Here is a 26557-nt window from a genome sequence, read left to right as displayed (position 1 = left end):
CGGGGATAACTTTGGGTTTTCTTACTAAATAAAATACAATCCAATCACAGACTTGTTTTTGATGTCACATATATTCCATACATATATTCTCAATCATAAATTTATTAGTGTCAAGTTGCAACATAGCATATATATTCAGAAACATTAAAAATATATATTGTTATTATTCTGTATAAAATTTGACTTACATTTCATATTATAATCCTATACAGTTTAAAATAGAGAAAATTAAAATATTAATATATGTCCTATAAATATAATATAGATACTGAATCAGCAGATGCATATATTATGTTCGACACTTTTAATCTTTGTTATACTTGTTCTATTCTTTTATATATATATATATTCGCCCGTGCTATAATTAATTTGTTTATATCAAATAAGAAACAAAACAGACAATTATACATCGTATAAGTAATTTGAAATGTTAAATATATACTTAACATAATTTAAATATCGAAAACGTTATATTCTAATTTAATATGTATTTAATTTTATATGTACTTATTACTTAATATTTATAATTTAATATGTTGTTTTGTGTAAATCATAATTCGTTTGGAGTTTATAGAATTAAACAAAGTTTTTTTCATAGATTGTGTACAAAGTAATAATAATATTATTATAGCACACATAAGTAAAATTATAAAAAATATAATAAAGCAGAATTATTTAACAAAATTATACGTAGAAAAATTCTCATTTTATTATAGTTAATCGAAATCTCGATTTAATGCTTCGTTATGTAAAGTCTGTTATACTACCATAAACTTTTAATTTCATTAACGGCTTATTACATAATAGGGAGCTATAACTTCACTTACAAAAAATAGATTTCGATGCTTCAGTAATTTAATTCGAAAATGACTGTGTACTACAAAATATGTATATACGTATATACTACGTAATACACCCTGCCCTGTATAAGGTTTTGTGTAACATGGCACCAATCAGAGCTCGTGATTTTTCCATTTAAAACTGAAAATTGTTAAGGTGATAGTTTGTCATCGTCAATAAACAATTGTCCAATTACTTCTAATTCGAGTGGAAACATTCTGAAGAAAATTTGACTTTACAAAGATTCGTCATGTTTTATAATTATCAAATGTGAATCAATCTCTTTTCAAAATGGCAGAAAATCTTTCGAAACGGCCTCCTAAGGGAATTTTAAAATCATCTAGCAGCTTCGATAATCCAGATATACCCAGGTATAAATGATTTTTTAGATTTATTTCTTTCATATTGAAGCTATGGTTTCATTTATACATACATGTATAAAGGAGTAACTTTAAAGTGAATACCTTTTTATAACTAAAAATTATATGAGAGAGAGAAAGAGAGATGATAGAGTTAACTTGTATTTTAAGGTTAGTTTAATTTAAATCATTCTTATATAAATTTTTTTTTCCATTTAATTAATTATACTTTACTTTTATTTTATTAGAGCATTGTCATAATTGTAAATTAATTACTGTCTTTCTTAATCCATTTAACTTCGTTTAAAGTTGTTACAGACTGTCATAGTTAAGTAAATTTTATACGTAAAAAATTTTAATTGTAATTTATCTATTGAACCATATTAATAAATATATCTTTTTTCGTTATAATTTTATAATATAATTTTTTGAATTTGTAAGTCATAATCAACGTTTTATCAAATACTGTTAGGAAATTGATAGTATTTTATATTAATTTTACATTTTGCTTGTCCCATAATTTAAAATAGTAAATATTAATGATAAATTTTTAATAATTTATGACAATTTTTATTACAGACCAAGTAAAGAAACAAAATGGGATGAAATGAATATAATTGCAACATTGCACCCAGCAGAAAAAGATTATGGTCATATGAAGATTGATGAACCAAAAACCCCATACAACTATGAAGGCCTGCAAGCTGAATTTCAATTTGATCAATTAGATTCTACTGCAGTTGCTACCAAGTAAGTATTTATATTAATTCATTAGAAATAAGTATTTTATTCTATATTTCTAGTTATTTTCATAAATATCTTCTGCATTGTACATATTAACACATATCACCAAAAAAAAAAAAAATAAAGAAAAATTGGTAGATTTCTATAAAATTCGATTACAAGAAGTGTATAATTTTGTAATATACAAAATATGTATAATTTTTCAAGAACACCAATAGTAACTAAACTTATAGTTACATTAATGTTAATACTAACTGGAATATTATCTACTTCTCATAAATAATAAATATGTTTGTAATATTCGTTTTATATTATTTTATTTAATAAAAATAATATAATTACACACATTCTTATTTCACAATATATATAATACAAAAGTGCATAGTGTCTTCCGAAATAATATAGATAGAAAAAAAATATTATTTTAAATAGATTTTTAATTGATTTATGTGATACACAAATGTAATTGATAGTGCAATATTCTATAACTTGTAATTTTATTTTAAAGGAATTAATGGCATTAAAATGAGACATACATATTGCTTAAAAAATCAATGAATGAATTAACAAATTAAAATTAATGTTTATATTTTGTTATTTTACTATCAATCAATTTGTTGTATTGGATTTCTAATTATTAATTTTCTTCCTTTCTCTATGTTTGTAAGGAGCATGTTATTTAAAAGATCATTTGAAAATTAATTTTATTAGTATTATAATATAAACTGATTGTTATTTATAATTTTTTCTTTCTGGAAGGATGCATTATTCTCAAATCTTAATATAAAATATGATCTTCTTTTCATCTGTTTAAAATTTTTCAATCAGTCTAATTTATGGTATCTGTTTAGAGTTTTATACCAGGATTGGCTTAAATGGAAACTATCAAATTTAAATTATGCTACTATTCTGTACTAAGTAGCAACATCACCATGTAGAGTATAGCATTGTTCCATACATAATGCTCAAGTGTTGGTGTTGGAATTGAATATTAAGAATAGAATGAATATATGCAAATGTATGTAGAAATTTCATGTTGATTTATTCTTTTTATTGGAATAAATCTTCATTGGTAAGTTTCAGTGCTCTTCAAAATGTACATTTGCTGTTTTTGCTTCTCAGAGTTGTATTCCTTTATTATTTTCAGTAATTCTACACAAAAAGAGGTTCTTGTGTGGAAAATTGCTTGAATTCTTCAGAAAAATATTATTTAAATTTCCAAAATTTGAATAAACAGGACCAATTTTTAAGATGGTTCACATATTTACAAATACTATGATCAAACAGTTTTAATCGAATATACATGCACCAAGAAACATACAAAGTGTTTCAAAAGGTATGTAACATCCCGAAGTCGAAAATTACATGACATATAGTTATAATTTTTTAAACATTATTAATTGTCAAAATTGAATGCACATACATTTAAAATAAATTGTTTTTACAAAACACTTTCTCATACATTATTGGGGCATACATTTTTTAAATTTACATAAGCTAAATTTTTAAACGTTTTAATAAAAAGGAAAATAAAACCAATCTCTTATGTTAATGTATTGTAGAATAATACTGAATTAACACAACCTCAAAAATCAAATAAAAGTCTATATAATATGCATGTTGATAAGGAAAAACCAATATCCAGTAAATATATGGAATTTAAGATAACTACAATAAATATATATTTTTAGAAGAATTTAAAGAATTATTATACATGTTATTGTTTAAAATCAAAATTTCCAATTAAGCATCCAATTTTTACAATGAATAATATAAAAAATTTCTACGAATACATTATACAGAAATTCTGTAACTTAACTAATACGTACAGTGGTCTTTGTTATTTTAAGGTGTTACACATCTTTCAAAAGTCTCCTTTACGTTTATACTTTTTTCAGAAAAGTAATTCTACTGTGTGAAATTTGAACACTTGAATGGAGTTGACATGCACTACAAGAAAAGAAGGAAAAATAGTTAAGTAGCATTAGAGTTTGAAGCATTATGGTAGCATTTTGAAGTACCAAAGAAATTCATTCATACACATATGCACATACAGAAAATCTTTTTACATATATTAGATTGTTAATCTCATTGTCGAAAATGAATTCTTACCTGGTAAGATATAATAGGATAAATTAATTTCTTTATTTATTTATTTGTATGTATTAAAATATTCTATAATAACAACTTATTTACATGTTGCATTCGTTCATTTCACAAAATCTCCATTCATAATTTCAAAAGATAGTTTATATTGATATGACTATTATGCCTTACCATATAAAGATAAATAAGAATCTCTACAGAAGTAACAGTATTTTTTCTATAAAGTATTTAGAAATTTTTGATCATATAAATGCATGTAATACTGAACTCCACACAAAATTTTTGTTTAACGATATACCTTTATTATCTATTTAATATAGCGAAAAAGTAAGTAATAAAAAATAATTTCTGTGTAGACAACTACTGACTATGACATGAAAATCAAGATATAATGAAATAATAAATTTGAAATTCATTTCTCCTAATTTTATCAAATTTTTATTATAATTTATTTATATTTCATTCATTTCAGTTATAATATATTTATATTAACATAAATTTAATTTTATATCATTCTTTACTAAGGAACGTTTAACAGTATTACAATATTATTTTAATAATTATTTTTGTAATAGTATTAAGCATCAAAAAGTTGAATACGATATTAAATTAATAATATACATATAATTTTGCTAATGAATATTTAAATGAAAATGTAACCATATGTCATACAAGTATTACAGATCAGCTACCTTTATAACTACTTACATCCTTACTTCGGAATGTTACATACTAAAAGTAAATTACATAAAAATACATGCTTGAACTACATTTAATAAGAAAGTATCTTACATTAAGTATAAATATGGGGTTGTAAAATGCTTATGATTTAATCAAAATGATTGTTTTTGGAAAGATTGAAATGAAGTAATTACAGATTATATTACAAAGATAAATTAGGATTTAAGGTATTGTTATAAAAATGTGTGTAATAAGAAGGAAACGATTCATACGTTATAATATTTAAATGTATTATATATACTTTATTAAATGTATTATATATATTTATTTTGGGAACCCTATGTAAAATATTAAGATACTTTTCTGAATAATTATTCCATTTATTTGCTTTATTTCTTATTTTTATTACAATTAGTATTAGTAGTTATATATAGTTTTGTACTTGTATATTCTTCAATTGTACTTGAAAATATCAACAACAATTAAATACACTTTATATTTTATATTTTCACAAGTTTAGTTTTTCTAAATATTTTATTTCGTTAATAATTATAGGTTTGAACAATTGAAAAACTAAAAAAACATAAATTTTGCATTTCTTTTCATTTCTAATTGTAAAGAATTTTCTTTCCCATATTTACAGGTTGGCAGAAGGTAGTAAACCAAAGATATTTGAAGAATCAAGTGAAGATGAAGATGAAAAAGAAACCGTTGAAGAAAGAGGTAAGAAATTATAAATCTTTTCATAGAGAGATAATTTATATTTTAATTATATTTGCATAAATACAATATATATCATTATATATACCTTATAGTTGATTATAAATATCTTTTATTGAAATGATTTTTATTTTACTGTTATTATTATTAAAATTATAATTCTAAATATCTCATTAAAAAGTAATTAATTTTAATCAGTTGAGGAGGAATGAGAAAGATTATTATCAAAATGTGATATTGAGTAACAAAAAAAATATCAATGTATATGGAAAAATTTTAGAAAAACGTAAAGCATTTGAAGCAAAGAGAAAGCGTCATTATCAAGAATGGCAAGTAGTTCAAATGGCTCGAAAACAATTACTTGAACAAGATGAAGAAGATGAAGATGACGAGGACAATGAAGAAAATGAAGAACATGAAGAAGACATAGAAAAAGATGACAATAATTCTCTTCATCCTGAAGAACATGATTTTGATCTTAAATTCAAGTGCATGCCATCTTGCAATATAACAAAAGGAAAGTGATATGGCGATGGACATTAATAAATAATATTATAAATTACTTCGTTAGAATTTAGAATTCAATTCTCTAAAAATTTTAGTTCATGTTAAATTTATTTACTATTATACAACTGACAAATGCAATAAATTACAATGTCCGTTTTACATGAGTTAAATGATTAAGTTAATAAATTTTTGTAATTGACCAATTTATTATTTTTCAATAATTGACTTATACATTAATCAGTGTAATTAATTACACAACGAATGTATAGTGAATTTATAAGTAATTAATTGCGTAATTGAAAGCACATATTAATAAATAATTAATAATTACACAAATATTTAATTTAATTACTTATTTTAAGCAATTTAATCATTGGCCATTCGCTAATTATTTATTGAATTCAAGCTAGTACTTAGTTCTGTAATTGTACAGAATGATAGACATTCTTAATTTAAAAATGAAACTACAAATTTCTTTTGTTTATGAGAAAATCACAGTAATTTTCTAACTTTTATTGGTGCTGTGGTAAAAATGTAATTTGATTATTAATTACTTTACTAATATATAAACAGTAATTACTAGATACTAATACTTTAATGCATAAATTGTAATTTATTTTCACGTAAATTCTTCTATTACATATTAAGTTTTCTTGGAAAGATTAAATGATTATTTATGTCACTTCATAATATCTGTTTGCTATGTAGAAAACCACTAATATTAAATTATTTTCTTAATAATTAAATAATTGATTTTTCAACAGAATATTTAACATACTTCGATTAAGATTTATATTTGTAAACTAGAGCAATACTTTAGTTTCTTTTACATGAATTATAGGCTAATGATTTTTTGAATGCTCTATTTAGTCACATTGCTTATTGAAATAGTTAATCGGTGATGTACATTTATAAAATTATTATTAAAGCGCTTATTAAATGTTTTATAAGATCCTAAGCAATTAGGAAATGAGTAATTCTTAAAGAACGAATTCTTTTACATAATTAGTAGTACGCATAAAAGATGGAAAGAATTCCTGAACGCAAGATATTATTACAGATACTCTCATACTAATTTATTATATTAAATTTGTAATAGATTTCTCCATTTCATGCATTAAGAATTTCTCATTTTCTAATTATGTATTACAGTTTACAAAATATTCTTAAAACAGGGTGTTCTGTAAGGTATGTGAGATGAGTAAGAGATTCTGAAATTAGAATCTTATTTTAGACATTTTTACATTGATATTATCTTTGTTCGCGTAGTAATACATATCATTTAGATATATTAGTTCCTTTTATTTCTTTCACGATAATCAAATTTAACTTATGCATACTAAATATTAAGAAAAAGAAGTTACTTTTATAAATAACTGCAAAATTTTTGTACTAACATTAATATATTATTAAAAATTGCTGAACATTAATTTAATAAAACTGTATTTTGTCTATTAATAATAAAGTTCAATTTTTTATTAATTTTTGCATTTCTTTTTTTAATATAAGTTCAATTAGTAAAATATATGTGTATAATATAATCAATGTGAATCTGTCTAAATATGAAACTGTGTATATCTTTCATTTGTAAAATTATATCTCCTTATATGTTTTATTTAAAATATAATATATTCCTTGTCATAAACATCTCAAACCGTTTGATCTTGTTACTAAAAAATTGATATTATCTTTAAAACTAATTTATTATTTTATTCCAAATTAAGATTTATATTAGTTTTCTATTCTTATTATAATATGGTATAAACAACCAATGCTTTATAAATTTGAAATTCTTTATAGGTGAAGTATAATATTGTACTTCGAGATGGAACATTATTATTTATGTATATACATAAATATCATAATACAACAGTTTATGGCAAGAGAGATTATTATCTAGACAATCGAACTTATTTTTCGTTCAGAAATACTTCCTATGACATGTAACAGGTATTTTTGTAGATTACAGTAGGATCCTTATACAAATTAGTTTTAGAAAAATAGATTTTCGTCTGGCGTGTATCGTTTCAGAACGTACTTTGCATTGTAAATATGTGTATTAACAACGAATTCAGTGTATTCAGATTTAAAATGTAGAACGCAATAAAACCGTGAATCGGATACTAAATCAAATATTTTTCAGTAACTGATTATGAATATTATATTTAGACTCAAATAATTGAATAACTGAAATAAAATTTTGAAATAAACAAATTCACTGTCAATGCAAATTTAAATTCATAACTGAAAATATGCATAAATTAGTATTATTTATATATAAGTTTAGAATAAAGTATGTTTTAATATATAATAATATATGCAGATATGTAACTGTGTCATAATACTTCAATAGACTTATAAAAAATATAAATAACAGGATAAGTGTTTGATTCTCAGTTTTGTTGCATTACTATAAACAAACTACTACGCTTAACTTAAATAGAATACTCAAACTTGCAGCTTTAAAGATAGATTAAGGTAGAAAAGAATAGAGTGTAATGGATAAATAGACCAAGGATGAAGATAGATGATTATTTTATTTTGTTTCTAAAACATAAAGAAACAATATAATGTAACGTAGAAAGCCATCCAATTATTGCAATTTATGTGCAATGAAAAAACAAATATATACACACACACACACACACACACACACACACACACACACACACACACACACTCTCTCTATATCATTCTTATAGAAATTTAATATTTCTTTAGATATTTGATGTTTACAAAAAAAAATGTTTCATATATTACATAAATAGTTAATCAATCATATTTGAAATATTAATGTAATGTCTAAATCATAAAATAATTTAGTATAATAAATATAGAATTTTCATATAAATTATTTTTGCCTTCTAGTAAGCTTCTAGATATTTTTTAGCACATATTTTATTTCTTAAAAATCGTTTCTCATTATTATTACTAGCTTTTATTTCATACGCATTGTAAACATTCTATATTTAAAAATTATATGAATATATTTATATATGAAACAATTTGCAATTTTCATAATTTAGAAACATAAAAAATGGAAAGTATTATTCTCCAAATTTGAGATATATCGGAAGATGGAAACATATGGTGTCTTTTCATTAATTTGACCATGATTTTTCGTTTTGTTTTAAAGAAAATCTTTTAAATTAGTTTCAAATTGTTTCGTTATAAAACACATTCCATTAATTCATACTACTTATAAATATACAAAATGTGTACAATTACAACTTATTAAACTTTTTATATAAAAGCACAATATAATTATTTGCTTTTCATTAAAATCCTATTATATTTCAAGAATGAATTATTCTAGGTTTACTAAATGTATATCCAGTATGATGTTATACATACATTTCGAATTTAATAAAAACAAGTTTCGCAAGTATAATATGAACATTTTCTTATTATTTATTAAAATCAATTATTAATTATTGAAACCTATTCATTTATTTTTCATATTACTTCATTTGTGATAAGTACTGATGTATTTACTACAATACTTGATCTGTACTGAAGGAGAATAATAAACTAAACTAAATTAAACTAGTTGATCTGTAGTCTCATATGGGAAATAATAGGTATAAATATATGAGTTAGTCAGTTAAGTTAGGAAAAATAAGCACATGACATGAGTAATGAATGCGATTAAGTCTACAGGCAAATCATAGAATAGAAACGTAAACATAATTAGTCACGTGATACTCCAGCTATTCGTCGGTAAGTGGTCGATAGTCACTAATGAATTTGATACATTTGATACAGCTTGCTAATATATTTGCTAAATTTGATACAGTTGAATAATTCACCATCATTATTATATTTTTCAAGACTAAAATATCATATACAACTATACTACAATATACTATACTACAAAATATCATATACGATATCTATATTATAGTTTATCTATGATTTTAACTGATTGTATTACCAAAGAGGAAATTTCCTTTCTGATATTATTATAGTCAATGAGCGTTTAAGCATTCTCAGTTGGTGTAGCAGTTTTATATTCTAAAAAATATATTCTACTTTTCCTTCTATGAAAATATATTTTTCATTTATGTCATCTATCAAATGAATAGTAATAATTAATCTTTTTACTTAGATATCCATCAAAGTAATCAAAATTAATCATCGTTGGAGTATCAATACTTGTTAAATATTAATATTTATCATGTCAGGTACATACAATTTTGAATGACAGTTGATTTCATTAAATAGCAACGCATATTGTCACTTGTTATATCTTTGCTGACAAAAGCAAAGTAGTTCTATTGTTTGAACCTATCGTTTATTTTTAAAATCTCATCAAAACGGGGGCTGAACAGTCAATTATGTCCGTCTCCCAGATGGAAAGTATCCTTTTATTAAAATTTTTCAGTTTTTACATATTTTTGCCAATTGTCGGTTTCAAGTGTTCTTTATTAATTTTATTCAGATGAATGTTTCTTTTACTGAATTATGTTTGCAACTAATCTCTATTTCTATAAAATTCTTATTAATTCTTCAATTGTATTTAAATTATCAAAAATTGTTTCATACTGATTTTGTATTCAAGACATTTTAAAAGAATTTTCAAATATTTTAAGTTTTCTTTTTATTTTATTAATTAACGATTTTATTTCTATATAATACGTTATAATATACTTTATAATATAATATACGTTTTAAAAGAAAATTACAATTATCTGTACATAATTTTAATAGGTGTTACAGGATTTTGTTTAAAATGAAATCATATTTTTAAGGTTATGTGGTAATTTTTCCCATGTATGTTAAGTTTTATAGCGTTTACATTTGAGGAAACTTTATTAACAATGTATTTGAATGAAGACAAAAGTATTTTTCTAAATTAATATTAAGGAAATTTATTCAATCTCAAATTTGCTGTGAAGGAATTAGAGAGAAATTCCAAGAAATGCGAAAAAGAAGAAAAGGTGGAAAAGGCAAAAATAAAAAAGGCCATTCAAAAAGGTAATATGGAGGGCGCACGAATTCATGCAGAAAATGCAATTCGCCAACGTAATCAGGCACTTAATTATTTACGGATGAGTGCAAGAGTTGATGCAGTAGCTAGCAGAGTACAAACTGCTTTGACTACACGCAAAGTTACTCAGTCAATGGCTGGAGTAGTTAAAGCCATGGATGCAGCAATGAAATCAATGAATTTAGAAAAAATTTCAGGTAAATACTTATATTTATATGTATATGTTGTTGTGTAATATGTATATACTATCGTGAAATATACATATCATGTATATTTTAGAATTTAATTTTTTTACCATGATTTTATATGATATCTGAAAAATAATGAATAAATCATAAATTTCTAATGAGGCTGCGTCTGAACGTTTGTAATATATTATAACTTTAATCTTAGGTCTTATGGATAAGTTTGAAAGTCAGTTTGAGGATTTGGATGTACAAAGTTCATACATGGAGAATGCTATGTCTCAAACTACAACAACAAATGTTCCACAGAATGATGTTGATTCTTTATTACAACAAGTTGCAGACGAAGCTGGGTAACTACTTTCCTTAGAGTTATTTTATACAATATCATATTATCCTATAATATAAATTTATTATATAACTTTTTCAGTTTGGAGTTGAATATGGAATTGCCATCTGGACAGTTAGGTAGTATAGGTACCTCTACTATCAGTCAAGAACAAGATGAACTTACACAACGGTTAGCAAGACTTCGAGAATAGTAATGCAGATGTAAAATCTAGTTACAGCACAGGTACATAATAAGAAAGATATATCTTTATCTGTTATAATTTTCATTAACTTATTAACCCTTTGACTGCCATATAAGAGTTTAATGGAAATGATCACCGTATACTATCCTCGTCTATAATTGCTTGGTAATTACATACTAGATATTATAAGCGCCTACAATTGCATATATTTAAATTTCAATCCCCTTTTTTGTTTTTTAGCCATATACAGGGACTGGTTTATTTTGTAACAGTCAGTGTACAAAGGGTTAAGAGAAAACGTATAAAAACATTTTCTTTATGTACATTCCATAATCTTAAACCTTTTTCGTAATTTTATTCATTTATTTCGAGTAAAATTATGTAGTAGTAACATAAAAAGCTAAAATCTCCCACCTGAGGTTTATTATTAGGTTTCTCAGTTATTTGTATAAGACAAACATATATTGTTCAGTAAATATACATATTTATTTAAAATTGTAGAATTCCATTAAACCAATTGAAAAATATTATAATAATTAAATAATTGAGAAATAATTGAGAAATATTATAGCTTAAAATGATTTCAAAATTATAGCAGTATATAAATATATTTATAGCCAATGGGATTATACAGAGTGTTCCATTTGAAGTTGCACACGCAATTATTTCCCAAACCATAGTTCGTTTTAAAAAATGTTTCAAATGGAACTTACCTTGTCGTGGGAAGAAGGGGGGCACATTTTATGGTGATCACAAACCTTCTCTAAGTGGACGTGCTTTTTTTTTATACGGAATTATATGTTTTTATTTAGGTAGGCATATAACCCGTTCCGGGATGAATTTATCGAATTATAATATATTGGTGTTTGAAGGTCATTTATTGCCGTTCAAAACATACCGTTATTGAACGTACAGAAATTGTTTCTTATGTATTTAAAAGGATGACTTTTGTAGTCGGTACAATTATTTACTCTATTCCTATATGATAGCTGCACCCTCTCGAAAGTGACAGAACTAATTCTTCCAAATTCCTCACATTCTTCTAAAATTAGAGGCATATCGACAATCTTATTGCGAAATTATTGCGAATTTATTATTGCGTATAATGAACCATTGTAAATTAAATCGTTACCGGAAGAAAGTACACGTAATACTATTTGCAATAATATTGATTCCTTTGAAGCAACTGTCATACAAACTGAGGATATCTGCCTAGTAGCAAATTATAGTTAATAATAAACAAAAGCAAATACGAATAACGATAAATCGCATCATTTGTGTAATTTCGATTCATGTTTACATCTGAATCGACGCAATACTTCAGTAAATCAAATCCTGAGAACGTTCAAAGAAAGTAATTTTTTGAAAGGCAATGAATGACCTTCCAGTACCAACATATTGTGAGTCGATGAATTCGTCACGAAATGAGCTACACACCTCCTTAAATAAAAAAATACAGTCCCGTATAAAAAAACAAAGATCTCCATAAAATCTCGGAAGCGCGCCCACCTAGAGAAGATTTATGATCACCAAAAGATGTCCCTTCCGAAATAAGGTAAGTTTTATTTGGAACATTTTTTTGAAACAAGCTACAGTATGGAAAATAATTGCAAACTCCAACTGGAACACCTTATATATCTTTCTTATCTCTGTAACAAGTACCTATAAATAATGAACACGTTAAAATGTTCAGCACAAATTGCTTGAATAAAAAGAGTTTACTTGCTATATATTCATGAATAAAATAAGCTTTTAATATAATTAAAACTCATTTGTTATATTATAAGATTAGATTTCTGTAGAATAAAAAGAAAGCACTATTAATTGTTATTAATAATTATTAATAATTATTGATAATAATTATTAATATAATTAATTTTGCACAATATTGTAAACATAGCAGGTACTACTCTCTATGATATGAGAAAGAATATACTTTTATATAAAGACAATTTATCAAAGAAAAGCTTTATTACTGCAATGGTATTTATGTTGTAAACATACTGTATGACAGAATAATTCTAGTAGATTGATTGTACTTTAAAAACAATTTGTAGCAATAAATGCTTGTATTATATGTATATCATATATTAAATACATAATATGATACACAGTTTATTATATATTTGTTTGATAAAAATAAATTTGTATAATAAATATTTTAATAAGTAGTATATTTTTATATGGTTAATTATGAAGAGTTAATCATGATGCTGCAGCAGTACTGTTACCACTTTCTGAAGTATAATAAGGGTATTTTTGTATCCAAATTGTATCAAAAGGTTCAGCCTGTTTCAGTATTATCTTTTTCTTTGCATGGAGTTCTAAATATTTGAAATATATATCAATCATCATTGAGAATTTTCTGTATGTTCAAATTTAAGTGAAAACATAACAATAGAAGGTAAAAGATAATAAAATTATATTAATTAATTTAAATTTACCTAAACAGTGTGCAAAGGTGGATGCAGCATCAAATTTATTACAACTCTCTGGTGAAATTACATCATGAAATTTTATGAATGTCCTTTCACTCCAATGAGTTTCCATTAATGCCAACAACTCTTTTTTGATTAAATGTGTCTTTGAACTACAACAAGAAAAAATTTTTTATAAAATGTTCAATTAACCGTTGGTAAAGTATGTATTAGATTCATGAATTTGTAACAGTATGAAGCAAAAATAACTGACACAGAGGAAGAACTGGATTTTGCATTTCTCCCATCAGATGATTTTTCTGTTATTGTCCTTTCTCTAAAAAATTCAGAAACGTATATTGTATATAATATATAGCAAAATAAAATGTTTACACTAACTAAATAATAATAAACTGTACCCAATTTTTTCCTCAAAACCTGTAATTTCAGGAAGTTCAATTAGAGGTTCTTCAAACTTTTTTGTTTCTATTCTTTGCTCTTCAGGAGGCTCTTCTTCTTCCCCTGCTACGAGATTTTCTGTTTGGAGGATTTTTTCTAATGTTTTAGATTGATAAGTAATTTCAGGTGCAGTAAATATAAGCTTTCTTGATGATAATTCATCTGTTTGATCCGGTAGTCTACTTAAAGCGCCCACACGAATAGTTTCTCCAGCTATAAATTTAAAATTGTATTTATTTATTTATTTTTTTTTTATTATTTACTTTGTTTATTTTTTACTGTGACGTTCGTTTATCTCTTTGTTATTTTATCGAAATAAACGTTATTTACCTGTTGTCTGTTCAATTTCAAAATCAATAACATCTTGAAAATTGTTTTGAACCGTTTGCGCCAGTGGTTTCGTAAGACAACTACTGAACAATTTATTTAATGTTTTTCCCCACGATTTATTGGCAATTTTCGTTGATGGTTGTCTTAGATATTCAGTTCCTCGTAATAAAATAGATGTAGACCTTTCTCTCCAAAGAGGTCTCTAAAAAATGAATAAAAATAAACACGTTTATAAACAATTGAATCGTATATTCAGTTAATTATTAAATTACGCCAATTAAACAACTCACTGTATGAACTGAAACATTCCTGATATATTTTCGCATGACGCTACCAGACAGTTGAGTTCGTTCATCGAAACATTTTCTTGTCTTTTTTGGTTTTACTACTTCAATTAATTCTATATTTTCAAGAACTAATAAACTTTGCTGTAATTGAAACGGTAATTCAGGTGCAGATGGAGGTTCGTCTATTAGTGGTGGTGGTGGTTCTATCGGAAGCGGAGGTGGTAAATCTTCTACAGGACTTATCTATAAATAGAAATTCTCCTATAAAATTTATATTACATAGTTCGGAAAGGCACTAAAAATGTTATACAATTTAGTTATACATAAAGTTACATGAAAAAGTTACACAACGTACCTTGCTTCTTTTCGCAGGAATTTCTGTTGGAGATATTAAAGTTCTTTTCCTAGAAGTCGCAGGCTTTTTAACATCCGACCCTAAAAAATCATATTTGTAAAAACGAACTACCTTATCTATAAATGAAAGTACAATAATTAATGCACCTCTAGGAACGACAAAGGATTTGTGTTGATCATTTTCAGCGGATGCTACTCGTGTTTCTCTTTCAGTTTCAATTGTCTCGATCTCAAATCTGTTAACATCAACAAAAGGAACTTGCACCGATTTCTCATGAATTTCTGCCGATTGATCCCAAGGAAATCTTCGTATTTCGTTTCTGAATAATGGATAGAAATAATTTTATAAATATCAACAATGTACTTATTGTTCTATTCATTGTGTTCTAATAATTTTAATAATTTTAAACGAATCATATTTAAAATTATTAGAATTTAATGTATTAGGATCAGAAAGTATAAAATTACTTTAAAAATATGTAAAACTAACAAGGATAGTTCTGGTCCGGCTAAATATTGTTCCATATCATGTTCGGATAGTATCCCGAAATTCATTTCATCTTGCATCTACATTTGAACAATGTAATGTTATAAATTTAAATAACGCGATATAGATCATATACAACATAAACACAAAATAAAATTTTATTATCATAAATAATCTGCTTATCCTTTTTTTTTTTGTTTTTTTTTTAAATAACTTTTTTTTACCAAACGTCCTATAACGGAAGTATATGTCTCTTCTGTAATTAAATGCGAATTTGATGGAAATTCTAAATTCCGGAACACATCTTCCATAGGAGGAACATCCGGTAATTCTAACGCCATTACCGCGTTAAATTCTTCATGCCTACGAAAAGATATTTGAAATATTTTCCCGTTTATTAATATTAACGATTTTCTTATTAACAATTTGCCGAGTTATTAATATTAAAACTAATCAAAAGTACTTTATCAGTAATCAAATCTGAAATCTTAGAATTTCTGAAGAGATTAAGTGCTTCATAAAATTTAAATCTTTACCTTTTTTTGAATAATGTGCACTTCATTGCGAAAACATGATCTACAATAAAAAAAAAAGACAAAAAGTAATCTTTTTATGTTTTTAAAGATAAAAGATATTTGTTATATTACTGCGAAAAAGATTATAAAATATTAATTTCAAGATTTATGACCTTGAAAGTATTTCGTTTGGTAAAGAAGTATTTTCGCAGCACCATACATTAATTGTGAAGAAAGATAGAGACTAAATCTGCCATAATTTCTCCCACTTCTCATTTCAATCGTTGATAAAATTTCTTCGCTAAAATTGTAATCGTAATCGTATATATAACGTAATTAATTTAATAAATAAGTACAGAAATAATAAAATATCATTGCAACAATAAGACAAAAGAATGTCCACAAGAAACTCAAATTAATTAAACAAAATAATTAGTTGAAAGCGATCGTAACAATAAAAAAGTACTTTACCAAGTAAGGACTATGTTAATCTTCTTAATTAGTATTGGTCTGCAAGTTTCCTTAAACATCTTTTCACTAAAGGTTGCGGCTAACCAGCATTTGGCTAATTTGCCTTTCCTTCTGAGAGAAAGAAGTTCAGTTGAATAAAACATTGGAGAACTGACGAATTGGGATAGAAATTCGAAGGTGGCAATGCGAATCGTCACGGCAACGATTTCTGTTTCTAGAATTTAACGGAAATGTGTATTCTTAAACAATCGATCGATCGATTTTTTGAAGCGCCCTCCATCTGGGAAGTCGAATATCGCGCGTCCAGTTATTATGTATACAGGATGATCCAGTTTTCTCCGATCAAACTTTGTCAGGATATTCTATCGGTGTGATATGAATAAGAAAACAATGTTATATAGAGCATTTGAAACTGTACTAAAAATTCATAATAAATGTACGAAATTAAATATTCTACTATCATGATTGAATGGCATAGAACATCATGACAATGTTTAGCCAAGAAAAGTTGACACACCTTGTACATATCGCGACATATGTATTTATATTTAAAGAATATGTTACATTCGTACGGAACCTCGCGGTGAAATGATGTAAGAATATGTAGGAATGAAAGTATTGTAACCTTACAGGAAAAACAATTAATTACATATAGTTTAAACTTTATAAACGACAAAATATTTTATTACATTTGAAATAGTATATTTATTGTAATGTAAAATGACACTTATTCATTTATTTAAGAGATTTAATTATTAAGAGACATAACTATTAATAAGCAGCTCATCATTTATTTTATGGGATTTATAGCATTAATTGTATATTTAATATAGGTTAAAATATTTGAAAATAACGCCTTATTTTTACTTTTACGCAAGTACAATAGTGACATGTATGACTCACGAGAATGTGTAATATGTAGATAGGTATTCTTTACTTTAAAAATTACCAAATTTTATTTATGTACTACAATTTAAGTTTATTCGTTTCGTTACAAATACTTTTACCATTATATAAGTTTATTATAAATATTAAAAAAGTCAAAATTGAAAATTTTGCAACATATATAACTCATTTCAATCATATATTTAATATCCCTGAGCTGTCATTTTCTATCAGTTATTGAATAACCTCTATTATACTCCTACGTAGGAGCATGAAAGATTATATCAGTTTTCTTCATTTGTGACAAGAACGATCAAGTAGAGATGTTTTCGAGTGGGCCGAATTATACGAAATTAAAAACGCATCTGCGGCTAGCAATTAATCGATTAAAGTTGCTTGAGAAAAAGAAAACCGAACTTGCTCAGAAAGCACGGAAAGAAATAGCTGACTACATCGCTGCAGGTAAAGTTGAAAGAGCAAAAATACGGGTTGAACACATTATCCGAGAAGATTACATGGTTGAAGCAATGGAACTCCTGGAAATGTATTGTGATCTTTTGCTTGCACGTTTCGGACTTATTCAACAAATGAAGTATGTATGTCATTCAAATGATTAAACATTGCTTTTCCGATTCTATTTTATTGTTTCAATTTTTAATATTACCTTTATTATAATAAATATCATGAAATTATAATAAAATAGTTGTCATTCTATTAGCAAAATGTTATAAAAATTATTAATAACATGGAAATTTTTAAATATCATTATATTTATTGTTATAGGAATTTAGACGAAGGTTTAGCGGAAGCTATTTCTACCATAATTTGGGCTGCTCCTAGAATACAAACTGATGTTCAAGAAATTAAAATAATAGCTGATATCTTAATGTCAAAGTACGGGAAACAATACACAGAAGCATGTAGGGAAGAAGCAGTACAAACTATATCTGAAAAGTTGAAACATAAAATGAGCGTGCAATCACCATCTAAGCTTCTTGTAGAGAAGTATCTTATAGAGATTGCGAAGAATTATGATGTTGAATACGAGCCAGATCCACAGGTAGAAATTATGAAATGAAACCACTACTGATAATGATAATAATTCTAATTTTATTGTGAGAATGAATATCATAATTGCAATATCATAGATAATGCAAGAGGGTCAAGATGCTTTATTGATAGATGTTGGAAATAACACAGAAAGAAATAATTTAGACACAGCTACTGGAGGCTTGCCACAGCCAGTTGGATTTATTGGATTTCCTCAAGCTCCTCTATTACCAAATCCTGCATCTAATCTAATTGTGAGTAATCTCTTTTATTATGTAGCTATTTTGTATTTACTTCACTTCTTATTCAAATTACACATTTCAGAATTCTGAGAAAGGGCCTATAGGATTTGTAACTCCACCAGGTTCATTAGAAAGTAAAGATCAAAATGTCCCTTATAATCCAAATAATGTTTTGTACAACATTCCCTTAGATAACTCAAATGGAGACAAACTTGTGAGTGATATAATTTATATTCTATAAATTAAATTATTGGATGATTAATGAATTCTTATCTATTAAGGAAAATGATCTGCCTCCACCATATGCATCATTTCCACCTGATTTAAATAAACAGGTAATTTTAAAACAAAAATAATTAAACTCACTAAATATGTAAATGAAAATTAATAATATTATGAATAGTTAGATATATAAGTATATATTTATTTGTTTTTTGGCTCCATAGCCTGAAAAAAGGATTTGGCTTATATATGTCTAACGCCCACTCATTTCCATATAACTTTTAAAGCACCAACATATCTAATCGTCTGCATCCATCTATATTCCCATCCCAAACACACATATCCCCTTTTAAATTTAATATTAAAAATTATATATACACACACACATTATCCTATATTGGCTATAGTGCAATTAGTTTGGTATCCATATTCTTTCTTTGAAAACTCTTATCCAAAGTATCACCGCTTCACTTATCCTACTTTCCATTATATCTTCCTCTCTTAATACACTGGAATCTAATCTATAGTAGTTTCTTAATAAATGTTTTAAGCTGCTTATCTCTAAACTACATAAAATACATTTTCTTTTCCACTCCTCCAACCAATAACGATTTCCCTCTTCAACATTTCTGCCTCTTACTATCCTTATGATTAGCTATATTAGGTTTATTAATATTTTATTTTTATTTCCAATTTTTCAATTATAGAGCTGTTATTTATTATTATATTTGTTAAAATGATTATTTGTTATTATTACTTATTATTATTATTACTTGAAAACTTAGACGTATACGTTTATATATCGTGTATTTTGTATTAATTATTATACATTTACGTAATACGTTTATTTATGATCTTTTATTACAGTCCGACCAGAAACCAAAACCTCAACCGCGATCGAAAATGCCGATGAATGATTTTCAGCTTCCAGATTTGCCCGCCGTGCCGTCGGAGAATGATTTACCCTCAAATAATCCATCTACTAGCGAAGACATTGATTTTGACGATTTAATGAAGCGCTTTGAAGATTTAAAAAAAAGAAAGTAATTTCTTATTTAAGATATATTACAAATATGTATGTTGTATTACAACAAAAATATAGTGCAGTAGGTATAACTAAAAATAATTCCTATGGCTTAATTATACAATATTGTAAAATTTAAGTAACTCTGTGAATACTGCAAAACATAATAGTATTGGTAAAATATTATTTGCAATACATCTGAAGTAGAAAACGAGAAGTTACAAATAGATTTAATTTTGAACGTTACATCAATATCATAAATAGCTTAACACTTTAATCTTCTCAAATAATTGAAATCACCAATTTTAGGTTCTTATATAATATGCATTCAACATTTATGAAAGAAAGTCCTATAAAGAAATGTATAATATTAAAAACATTCTACAGTGAATTTATTTCGAATATAATTTTCTTTTATCTTTAGAGGAATAGATCACAGTAACGTGATATTGTGCAATGCTATGATATTTCATAGATATGAATTACAATATTGCTACAATAAAAATCAATTTTCCAATTTGATGCAAAAATATTATCATTAATAAAGTACAGTACTGAAACAAACAAAATTTGAGATAGCATTTGTATATATTGTAAAAAGGTGCATGTAAGTATGTATGTATATATATATACATACCAATATATTATATATTACATATATAATACATATATATTACCAATTATAAGTAAACTTTTCAATTGCTTCAGTTTGAAATGTAAGTATAACAATATAATGATATATTATTTTCTAAAGATAATATTTTTTCATAATATTATTTCGCAGTATTGTAATTCAAAAAATTATAAGAAACTCTTTGTAAAGAAAAGTATATGAAATAATAATTCAAAAAAATTAGTATTTATAGATATTGTGGTAAAGTATTTAGAAATTTGTTCTTAATACTTCTGCTGTTTTATATGCAAATAAATACACACAAATACAATATTATTGCCACATACGGTATCGTTTTCTTGAAGTAACTACAACGAAATTACATTTTTTAATTTTCCCAATCTTCACATTTCTGAAACAGGATTAACGTATTTAATCTTTTTAATAATTATCTTTTACGAAACTGGCGTAGTATTTAATACAAAGTATAAAAAAAGTTAGAACCTGCCTGTTGTCCTTTTTCAGCCAAACACGTCAATAAATTTTGTGAGTATTCACATTTTTCTCGTTTATTCGCTTCAAGGTAACGAAAACATTCGATAAATGATTCTTCAACGAAGTCTTCCAATTCTGGATCTTGAATACTTTGAATCATCAATGGAATTACTAAATCTTTTTCTGGAAATCCTTTTTGATCTACCTATTAATCAGCAAATAGTAACAATTATTTAAATAACATAATTATTGTTTATTTCTATTCTTAAATCAAATACGATAATACTTACAGCATTTAATTCATTGAAAAAACATTGTACTATACACTGTAATAAATTAGAATATATATAGAATTATCAGATTAACATAAAATATTGTAAGATAATTATAAGGTATTCAACTTAAATTCGTGATGCTTACATCTTGTTGCCGGCCAGTATTATTATTAAAACGTGTGTTCTCGTCATTCATCTCTCCATTATTAAAATCACTTTTCCTATTGCGCGAATCTCTAGAATTCCATGAATCTCGATCGTTGGTTTTACGAATATGTTTTATATTTTGGAAATCTTTAACATTTCCCTTAATCGAGCGGTCGGAAGAGTAAGTATTCGTATTACTATTCCTGTCAGAATTTCTGTATTCACGAATAACTTAATTATGATATATGTGTAATTGCAATAGAAATATATATATAGAATATACAGGATATTTCAAAAAATTGATAATAATTATAAAATGTGACACAGAGTTGCACGCAAAAGATATATATATATATATATATATATATAAAAGGTATTTTATTGACTAAACAAATTTTTGAACAAGTCCCATTTCTTCATTTATTTTTTATAGAAATATGCATTTCTGCGGTCCGATAATTAATAATTTTCGCTTATTAAAATATTATTATTGCTCAAAATAATTATACCAGTTTTACCTATATCTCTGATTGTTCGTGGATTGATTATATGAAGGTCCACTGTCATTTTTGTCAAAGAAATTGTTATCATATACCTCTTCCTCGGAACGAGAATCGCTTCCTGAACTTTTGCCTTCCGTGGATGTAGAATCTTCCCCATTATCTGTATTCGAACCGGCATAACGGTTCCTACAAGTTTTCAGCACTTTTTGAAATTGTACGTCTATTTGTTGATTTCCAGAACGACATCTTAAAGACTGAGAAGAAATTTGTAACTGTAATTAGATTGCGGAAATTTATACAAGTATATTTATATTTTGCTTCGAATGAGTGAAATAGGTAAAACTTTGATAGAAATACATATTTTCTATAGATAGGATTTATTTATACATTAGTTGGAATAATTTATTATATTTATCTTATGTGTACATATTTTTCATAACAGCATTCATGGCATACCTGCTATTTACTTCCTTATTATCAATATTATAATATTTACAATAATTTAATGATATTAAATATTATTTTTTAAGTCATTTAAATTTAATAAGTTTCATACGCTAGATTTATATAACAAGTATAACATAATAAAATATATAAATTCGTCATTTTTTAAAACTTACTACTCCCTCACGGAGAAAAAATAGAAGGATACAGCACAAAGTAAACGAAATAAAATTTTTCATGATACGCACTGTCAACGCTCCGCCGTTTTAACTAAACGATTATTGAAACCATGTTCTCTTTCGGTCAAATATATAAACGAAATGAGCAGGAAAAAGGTGATGATAATAATTGCGTGTCATTCCATCTTTGAAAAGAATTTGAGTTCAGTGGACGTTTCAGTGACATGACGTATCCTGAATTATTCACTTCCGGTCAAATGTAAATTGTGTAATCTATGTAATTGAAACGAACATCAGGATTTTCGTTATCGCGTTAGAATCTTTTTCGCAATCAGGTAAATGTATTTCGTACGTTAAATAAATAAAAATAATTCATAGCACAAATTAGATTTATAACAGTGATATTCGTTTATTTTTTTACACATTTTAAAATAATATACAGTGGTATATATTACATTAAATGAGAAATATTTTTAAATAGCGGAAATAATATAGTTTCCCGCCATTTAAGATATCCAATAATATCTATTGTAATCGTAGAAGAAAATTAGTGGGGAGGATAAAAGAGAGAGGATATATGAAAGTGATTGAAGACTAAAAACGGCAAGGATATCTACAGTGAATTTTGATAGAGAACTGTTGTACTTCTACCTTGGAAATACAAAATGCATATTAAATTTCTTGTAAGTACAAATTTTTTATTTATTAAAATTTGCATGATAAACAAATGATTTGCTTACTTTTAATTGCCCAATTTGATTAAGAGATGACAAAAGGTCATTTAAATAATCGCCAATACGTACAAATTTTATATATAGATCGTACATCGTATATTATAAGCAAGTAAATTTAATTATTATTATTAATTATTTTAAACTAAATATTAATTGAAAATTCTAAGTAATATTATCATTAATATTATGGTGATAGTAGAATAAATTTTACTTAAGTCTTCTTTATTCAATGATACTTATATAGTAAAATAATAATAAATAAAAGAAAATAAGATAAAGTAATAAAAATAAATAGAACGTGATATTCAATTGTGAAAGAGCAATGGACCAGAAAGACGTTCGCGTGAAAGCGAAACAACTAGAAAAAGAATTCTCTAACATGAGAGTTAAATTCATTGATCAATTAAACATATCCGAAAGCAGAAATTAAAACTTAATGACAGATTTCGTTTTATTTGAAGAAGCCTATTTATTTTCCATGTTTCTGTTATTCACCTTTTCCATCAATTTATTTAGCTTTTAACGAATGCAGTTCTTACGGTCGCAATTGACATTCCATTGGCCAGCAATCACCGATTTTATAAAGGTGATCAACTATCATCGAGTAGCAAACACAAAACAAAGTCAATAATAAAAAAAGATAACGAAGAATTACAACCGCAGAAAATCAAAGAAACTAAAAACATAATGAATAAATATATAAAAGTAAGAAAGGAAGAAAATATAGATCCTTGGAAATTATCAGAAGATACAGATCGAATACAATTTCAAATAGAAGGTCATGAAGGACCAAAAACGTACCTTTTTGGATTTGATACTGGAAATGGGTAAATAATTGAAGTCTTAGAATTGAATTTTATTTGTCATTTAATTAAATAAAATTTATTTATCTATAGTAACTTGTATGTAGATTAAGACAATTATTGTGTTGAAAAATTATACGCATTGTTAAATTGGTTTTGTAATACATAGTAAAATAGCGACTTTACAAAATTTTATTAATGTTGAAATTTCTGTAAATAACGATTTAGAAAATCAGTAGTTCGAGAAATGATGACATTTGCGTATATTAAATCAAACATACTGTATAATAGATTAAATTAATCTTTTTCCTGAAAAAACTGACATATAAACAATTAAACAATTAAAAACAGAATTGGAGAACATAATTACCAGACAATAAAAATTCCAATTATCATTTATAAAAACTAAATTTATTTATTATAAACGTCCAATTTTTTCAGTATACATATACATCGTTAGAAAACATTACATATGCTTAGTGGTATTTAATTAACAATATACCATATATTTATTGCAGAAAGAATAGACAATACAGATTAGAAGAAAGGCATCGCGATGGTACAATAAAAGGACAATATGGTTATTATGATGCGCTAGGAAAATTAAGGAAGATTCAGTACGTAGCTAAGCCTTTTGAAGGATATACTGAAATACATCACGAAAGTAATGCAAGGAAGATAAAAACTTAATTAAAAATCATACTTCTTTATTTAAATATATTAAATTTCAATAGTTCAAAATTCCTACATTACTAAACATCCAAGTACATGAAATATTAAATAATCTAAATCACCATTCTATTAAAAGTTAATTGAATAGAGACAATGAATGATATTATAAAAGATGTAATTTGGAAAAAATAGAATGTTTTCCACATAAATTTTATTCTTAATATGATAGATTCGTAAAAGTAAATACTGCATACTTAAGAAAAGAAAAGAAAAAAAAAAAAAAAAAAAGAAACAACAGCCATCAATGAAAAGTAAAAGCAAAATTTAAACGCAAATTTAAATATGCTATTAGCGAGAAGACTGTTAACAAGGTACATATGCATATACACTCATATGTGTGTGTGTATATATATATATATATATATATATATATACTTACGTATAATGTATATTTTTATAAATGTTAGAGTTTCAAATTCCAGAATTTGCGAAAGTAATTTTCTCATTTAATCAAGGACTAATTTTCTCCAGGACTTTTTGTAATATTCATGTTTTCTAATTAATAACTATGTAACAATGTCGCTATTATCTAAAAATTTTCCAATTAATACGCGTTCTGATTAATCATTAAATCATCAATATTAACGAAATACCGTCGCCATTAATATCTGGTTTTAGGTAAAGTTAAATATAGGATTAAATTAATAATACTTTTTCAAAACTTCGAATATATTAACATCCTCGCTTGTTTCATCAATAACTAATTTTGATTAGTAATGTGCAATTAATTCTGAAATTAATCAATCAAAACTTCTATTGGAAAAGGACATTTTAGTATTAGTATTGAGATAAGTATTAGTATTAGTATAAGATCTGAATATATGTACAATAACAACATACTAATAAATAAACTAAAGATATTCATGCAAATGTATATTTTTATAAAAAATAGATACAGAAACAGAATATATATATATATATATATATATATATACATATCAAAATTTGTTTTGTCAATAGAGATTTAAGAAAAAGTACCTTTTTATTTTGCATATCTTTTTTATGTATTTAACAGATCTTAATACATTATATATGTACATCTGCATAAATATTTACTGCCTACTTATAATCAATGTATACCTGTATTCAAAAAAATTTGAATAAAATTATTAACGTAAAATATATACTTTCAAAAAATTCTCTTCTCTTTGTTAATAATTGATATTCATATATCTATATTGTCATACATAATCTTTAATTAATATTTGTGCAGTAGTGTTAAAT

At 25.4% G+C, this 26557-nt stretch overlaps 7 protein-coding genes across 9 annotated transcripts in view; 5 read left to right on the top strand and 2 right to left on the bottom strand.

The window, feature by feature from the left end:
• The window catches only part of Rpn3 (regulatory particle non-ATPase 3), a 74039-nt gene that overhangs the window by 10940 nt on the left and 36542 nt on the right, over positions 1 to 26557 (top strand). The window lies entirely within an intron of this gene.
• LOC139992569 (protein phosphatase inhibitor 2) lies at positions 878 to 8582 on the top strand. The gene is made up of 4 exons (XM_072013518.1): positions 878 to 1211; positions 1779 to 1949; positions 5374 to 5453; positions 5731 to 8582. The coding sequence occupies exons 1-4, from the start codon at positions 1132 to 1134 to the stop codon at positions 5973 to 5975; spliced, it is 576 nt and encodes a 191-aa protein (XP_071869619.1). The 5' UTR covers positions 878 to 1131; the 3' UTR covers positions 5976 to 8582.
• On the top strand, positions 9949 to 13413 carry Chmp1 (charged multivesicular body protein 1). Its single transcript, XM_072013517.1, has 5 exons — positions 9949 to 10316; positions 10824 to 11144; positions 11341 to 11485; positions 11563 to 11706; positions 11906 to 13413. The coding sequence occupies exons 1-4, from the start codon at positions 10295 to 10297 to the stop codon at positions 11672 to 11674; spliced, it is 600 nt and encodes a 199-aa protein (XP_071869618.1). The 5' UTR covers positions 9949 to 10294; the 3' UTR covers positions 11675 to 11706; positions 11906 to 13413.
• On the bottom strand, positions 13781 to 16664 carry LOC139992546 (uncharacterized). Its single transcript, XM_072013477.1, has 10 exons — positions 16224 to 16664; positions 16003 to 16079; positions 15660 to 15832; positions 15514 to 15593; positions 15162 to 15401; positions 14872 to 15073; positions 14502 to 14754; positions 14357 to 14419; positions 14110 to 14255; positions 13781 to 13989 (listed from the first exon to the last, which is right to left on the bottom strand). Exons 1-10 carry the CDS (start codon positions 16338 to 16340, stop codon positions 13871 to 13873), a joined length of 1470 nt encoding a protein of 489 aa, XP_071869578.1. The 5' UTR covers positions 16341 to 16664; the 3' UTR covers positions 13781 to 13870.
• Ist1 (increased sodium tolerance 1-like protein) lies at positions 17893 to 21053 on the top strand. The gene is made up of 6 exons (XM_072013492.1): positions 17893 to 18462; positions 18654 to 18930; positions 19019 to 19174; positions 19245 to 19376; positions 19444 to 19497; positions 20252 to 21053. Exons 1-6 carry the CDS (start codon positions 18194 to 18196, stop codon positions 20429 to 20431), a joined length of 1068 nt encoding a protein of 355 aa, XP_071869593.1. The 5' UTR covers positions 17893 to 18193; the 3' UTR covers positions 20432 to 21053.
• Obp59a (Odorant-binding protein 59a) lies at positions 21299 to 23264 on the bottom strand. 3 transcript variants are annotated; one of them, XM_072013509.1, is made up of 6 exons: positions 23062 to 23264; positions 22457 to 22695; positions 21937 to 22153; positions 21807 to 21842; positions 21530 to 21721; positions 21299 to 21433 (listed from the first exon to the last, which is right to left on the bottom strand). In XM_072013509.1, exons 1-6 carry the CDS (start codon positions 23122 to 23124, stop codon positions 21410 to 21412), a joined length of 771 nt encoding a protein of 256 aa, XP_071869610.1. In that variant the 5' UTR covers positions 23125 to 23264; the 3' UTR covers positions 21299 to 21409. The 3 variants fall into 3 exon arrangements, with proteins under 3 accessions (XP_071869610.1, XP_071869609.1, XP_071869611.1); XM_072013508.1 differs by having other exon boundaries at positions 21299 to 21721; XM_072013510.1 differs by having other exon boundaries at positions 21299 to 21721; positions 21937 to 22141.
• Positions 23315 to 25568, top strand: LOC139992572 (uncharacterized). Its single transcript, XM_072013520.1, has 4 exons — positions 23315 to 23399; positions 23605 to 23747; positions 24315 to 24625; positions 25120 to 25568. The coding sequence occupies exons 2-4, from the start codon at positions 23730 to 23732 to the stop codon at positions 25289 to 25291; spliced, it is 501 nt and encodes a 166-aa protein (XP_071869621.1). The 5' UTR covers positions 23315 to 23399; positions 23605 to 23729; the 3' UTR covers positions 25292 to 25568.

Source organism: Bombus fervidus, chromosome 11 (assembly GCF_041682495.2).
Source record: "Bombus fervidus isolate BK054 chromosome 11, iyBomFerv1, whole genome shotgun sequence".
Taxonomy (NCBI): domain Eukaryota; kingdom Metazoa; phylum Arthropoda; class Insecta; order Hymenoptera; family Apidae; genus Bombus; species Bombus fervidus.
The sequence above is the reverse complement of the archived record's forward strand: the minus strand, read 5'-3'. Positions and strand labels throughout refer to the sequence as shown.

Coding starts and splice junctions, on each gene's coding strand:
- Ist1 (XM_072013492.1), top strand. CDS start 18,194: ATGTTTTCGAGTGGGCCGAATTATACGAAATTAAAAACGCATCTGCGG. Junction 18,463..18,653: donor GGACTTATTCAACAAATGAA/GTATGTATGTCA, acceptor TTATTGTTATAG/GAATTTAGACGAAGGTTTAG. Junction 19,377..19,443: donor ACTCAAATGGAGACAAACTT/GTGAGTGATATA, acceptor TTATCTATTAAG/GAAAATGATCTGCCTCCACC.
- Obp59a (XM_072013508.1), bottom strand. CDS start 23,124: ATGAAAAATTTTATTTCGTTTACTTTGTGCTGTATCCTTCTATTTTTT. Junction 22,696..23,061: donor TTTTTCTCCGTGAGGGAGTA/GTAAGTTTTAAA, acceptor ATTTCTTCTCAG/TCTTTAAGATGTCGTTCTGG. Junction 21,843..21,936: donor ATACTGGCCGGCAACAAGAT/GTAAGCATCACG, acceptor AATTTATTACAG/TGTATAGTACAATGTTTTTT.
- LOC139992569 (XM_072013518.1), top strand. CDS start 1,132: ATGGCAGAAAATCTTTCGAAACGGCCTCCTAAGGGAATTTTAAAATCA. Junction 1,212..1,778: donor GATAATCCAGATATACCCAG/GTATAAATGATT, acceptor TTTTTATTACAG/ACCAAGTAAAGAAACAAAAT. Junction 5,454..5,730: donor AGAAACCGTTGAAGAAAGAG/GTAAGAAATTAT, acceptor GAAAAATTTTAG/AAAAACGTAAAGCATTTGAA.
- LOC139992546 (XM_072013477.1), bottom strand. CDS start 16,340: ATGGCGTTAGAATTACCGGATGTTCCTCCTATGGAAGATGTGTTCCGG. Junction 16,080..16,223: donor CTTCCGTTATAGGACGTTTG/GTAAAAAAAAGT, acceptor GTTCAAATGTAG/ATGCAAGATGAAATGAATTT. Junction 15,074..15,161: donor GGAATGTTTCAGTTCATACA/GTGAGTTGTTTA, acceptor TTCATTTTTTAG/AGACCTCTTTGGAGAGAAAG.
- Chmp1 (XM_072013517.1), top strand. CDS start 10,295: ATGTCCGTCTCCCAGATGGAAA. Junction 11,145..11,340: donor GAATTTAGAAAAAATTTCAG/GTAAATACTTAT, acceptor CTTTAATCTTAG/GTCTTATGGATAAGTTTGAA. Junction 11,486..11,562: donor CAAGTTGCAGACGAAGCTGG/GTAACTACTTTC, acceptor TAACTTTTTCAG/TTTGGAGTTGAATATGGAAT.
- LOC139992572 (XM_072013520.1), top strand. Junction 24,626..25,119: donor GGATTTGATACTGGAAATGG/GTAAATAATTGA, acceptor TATTTATTGCAG/AAAGAATAGACAATACAGAT.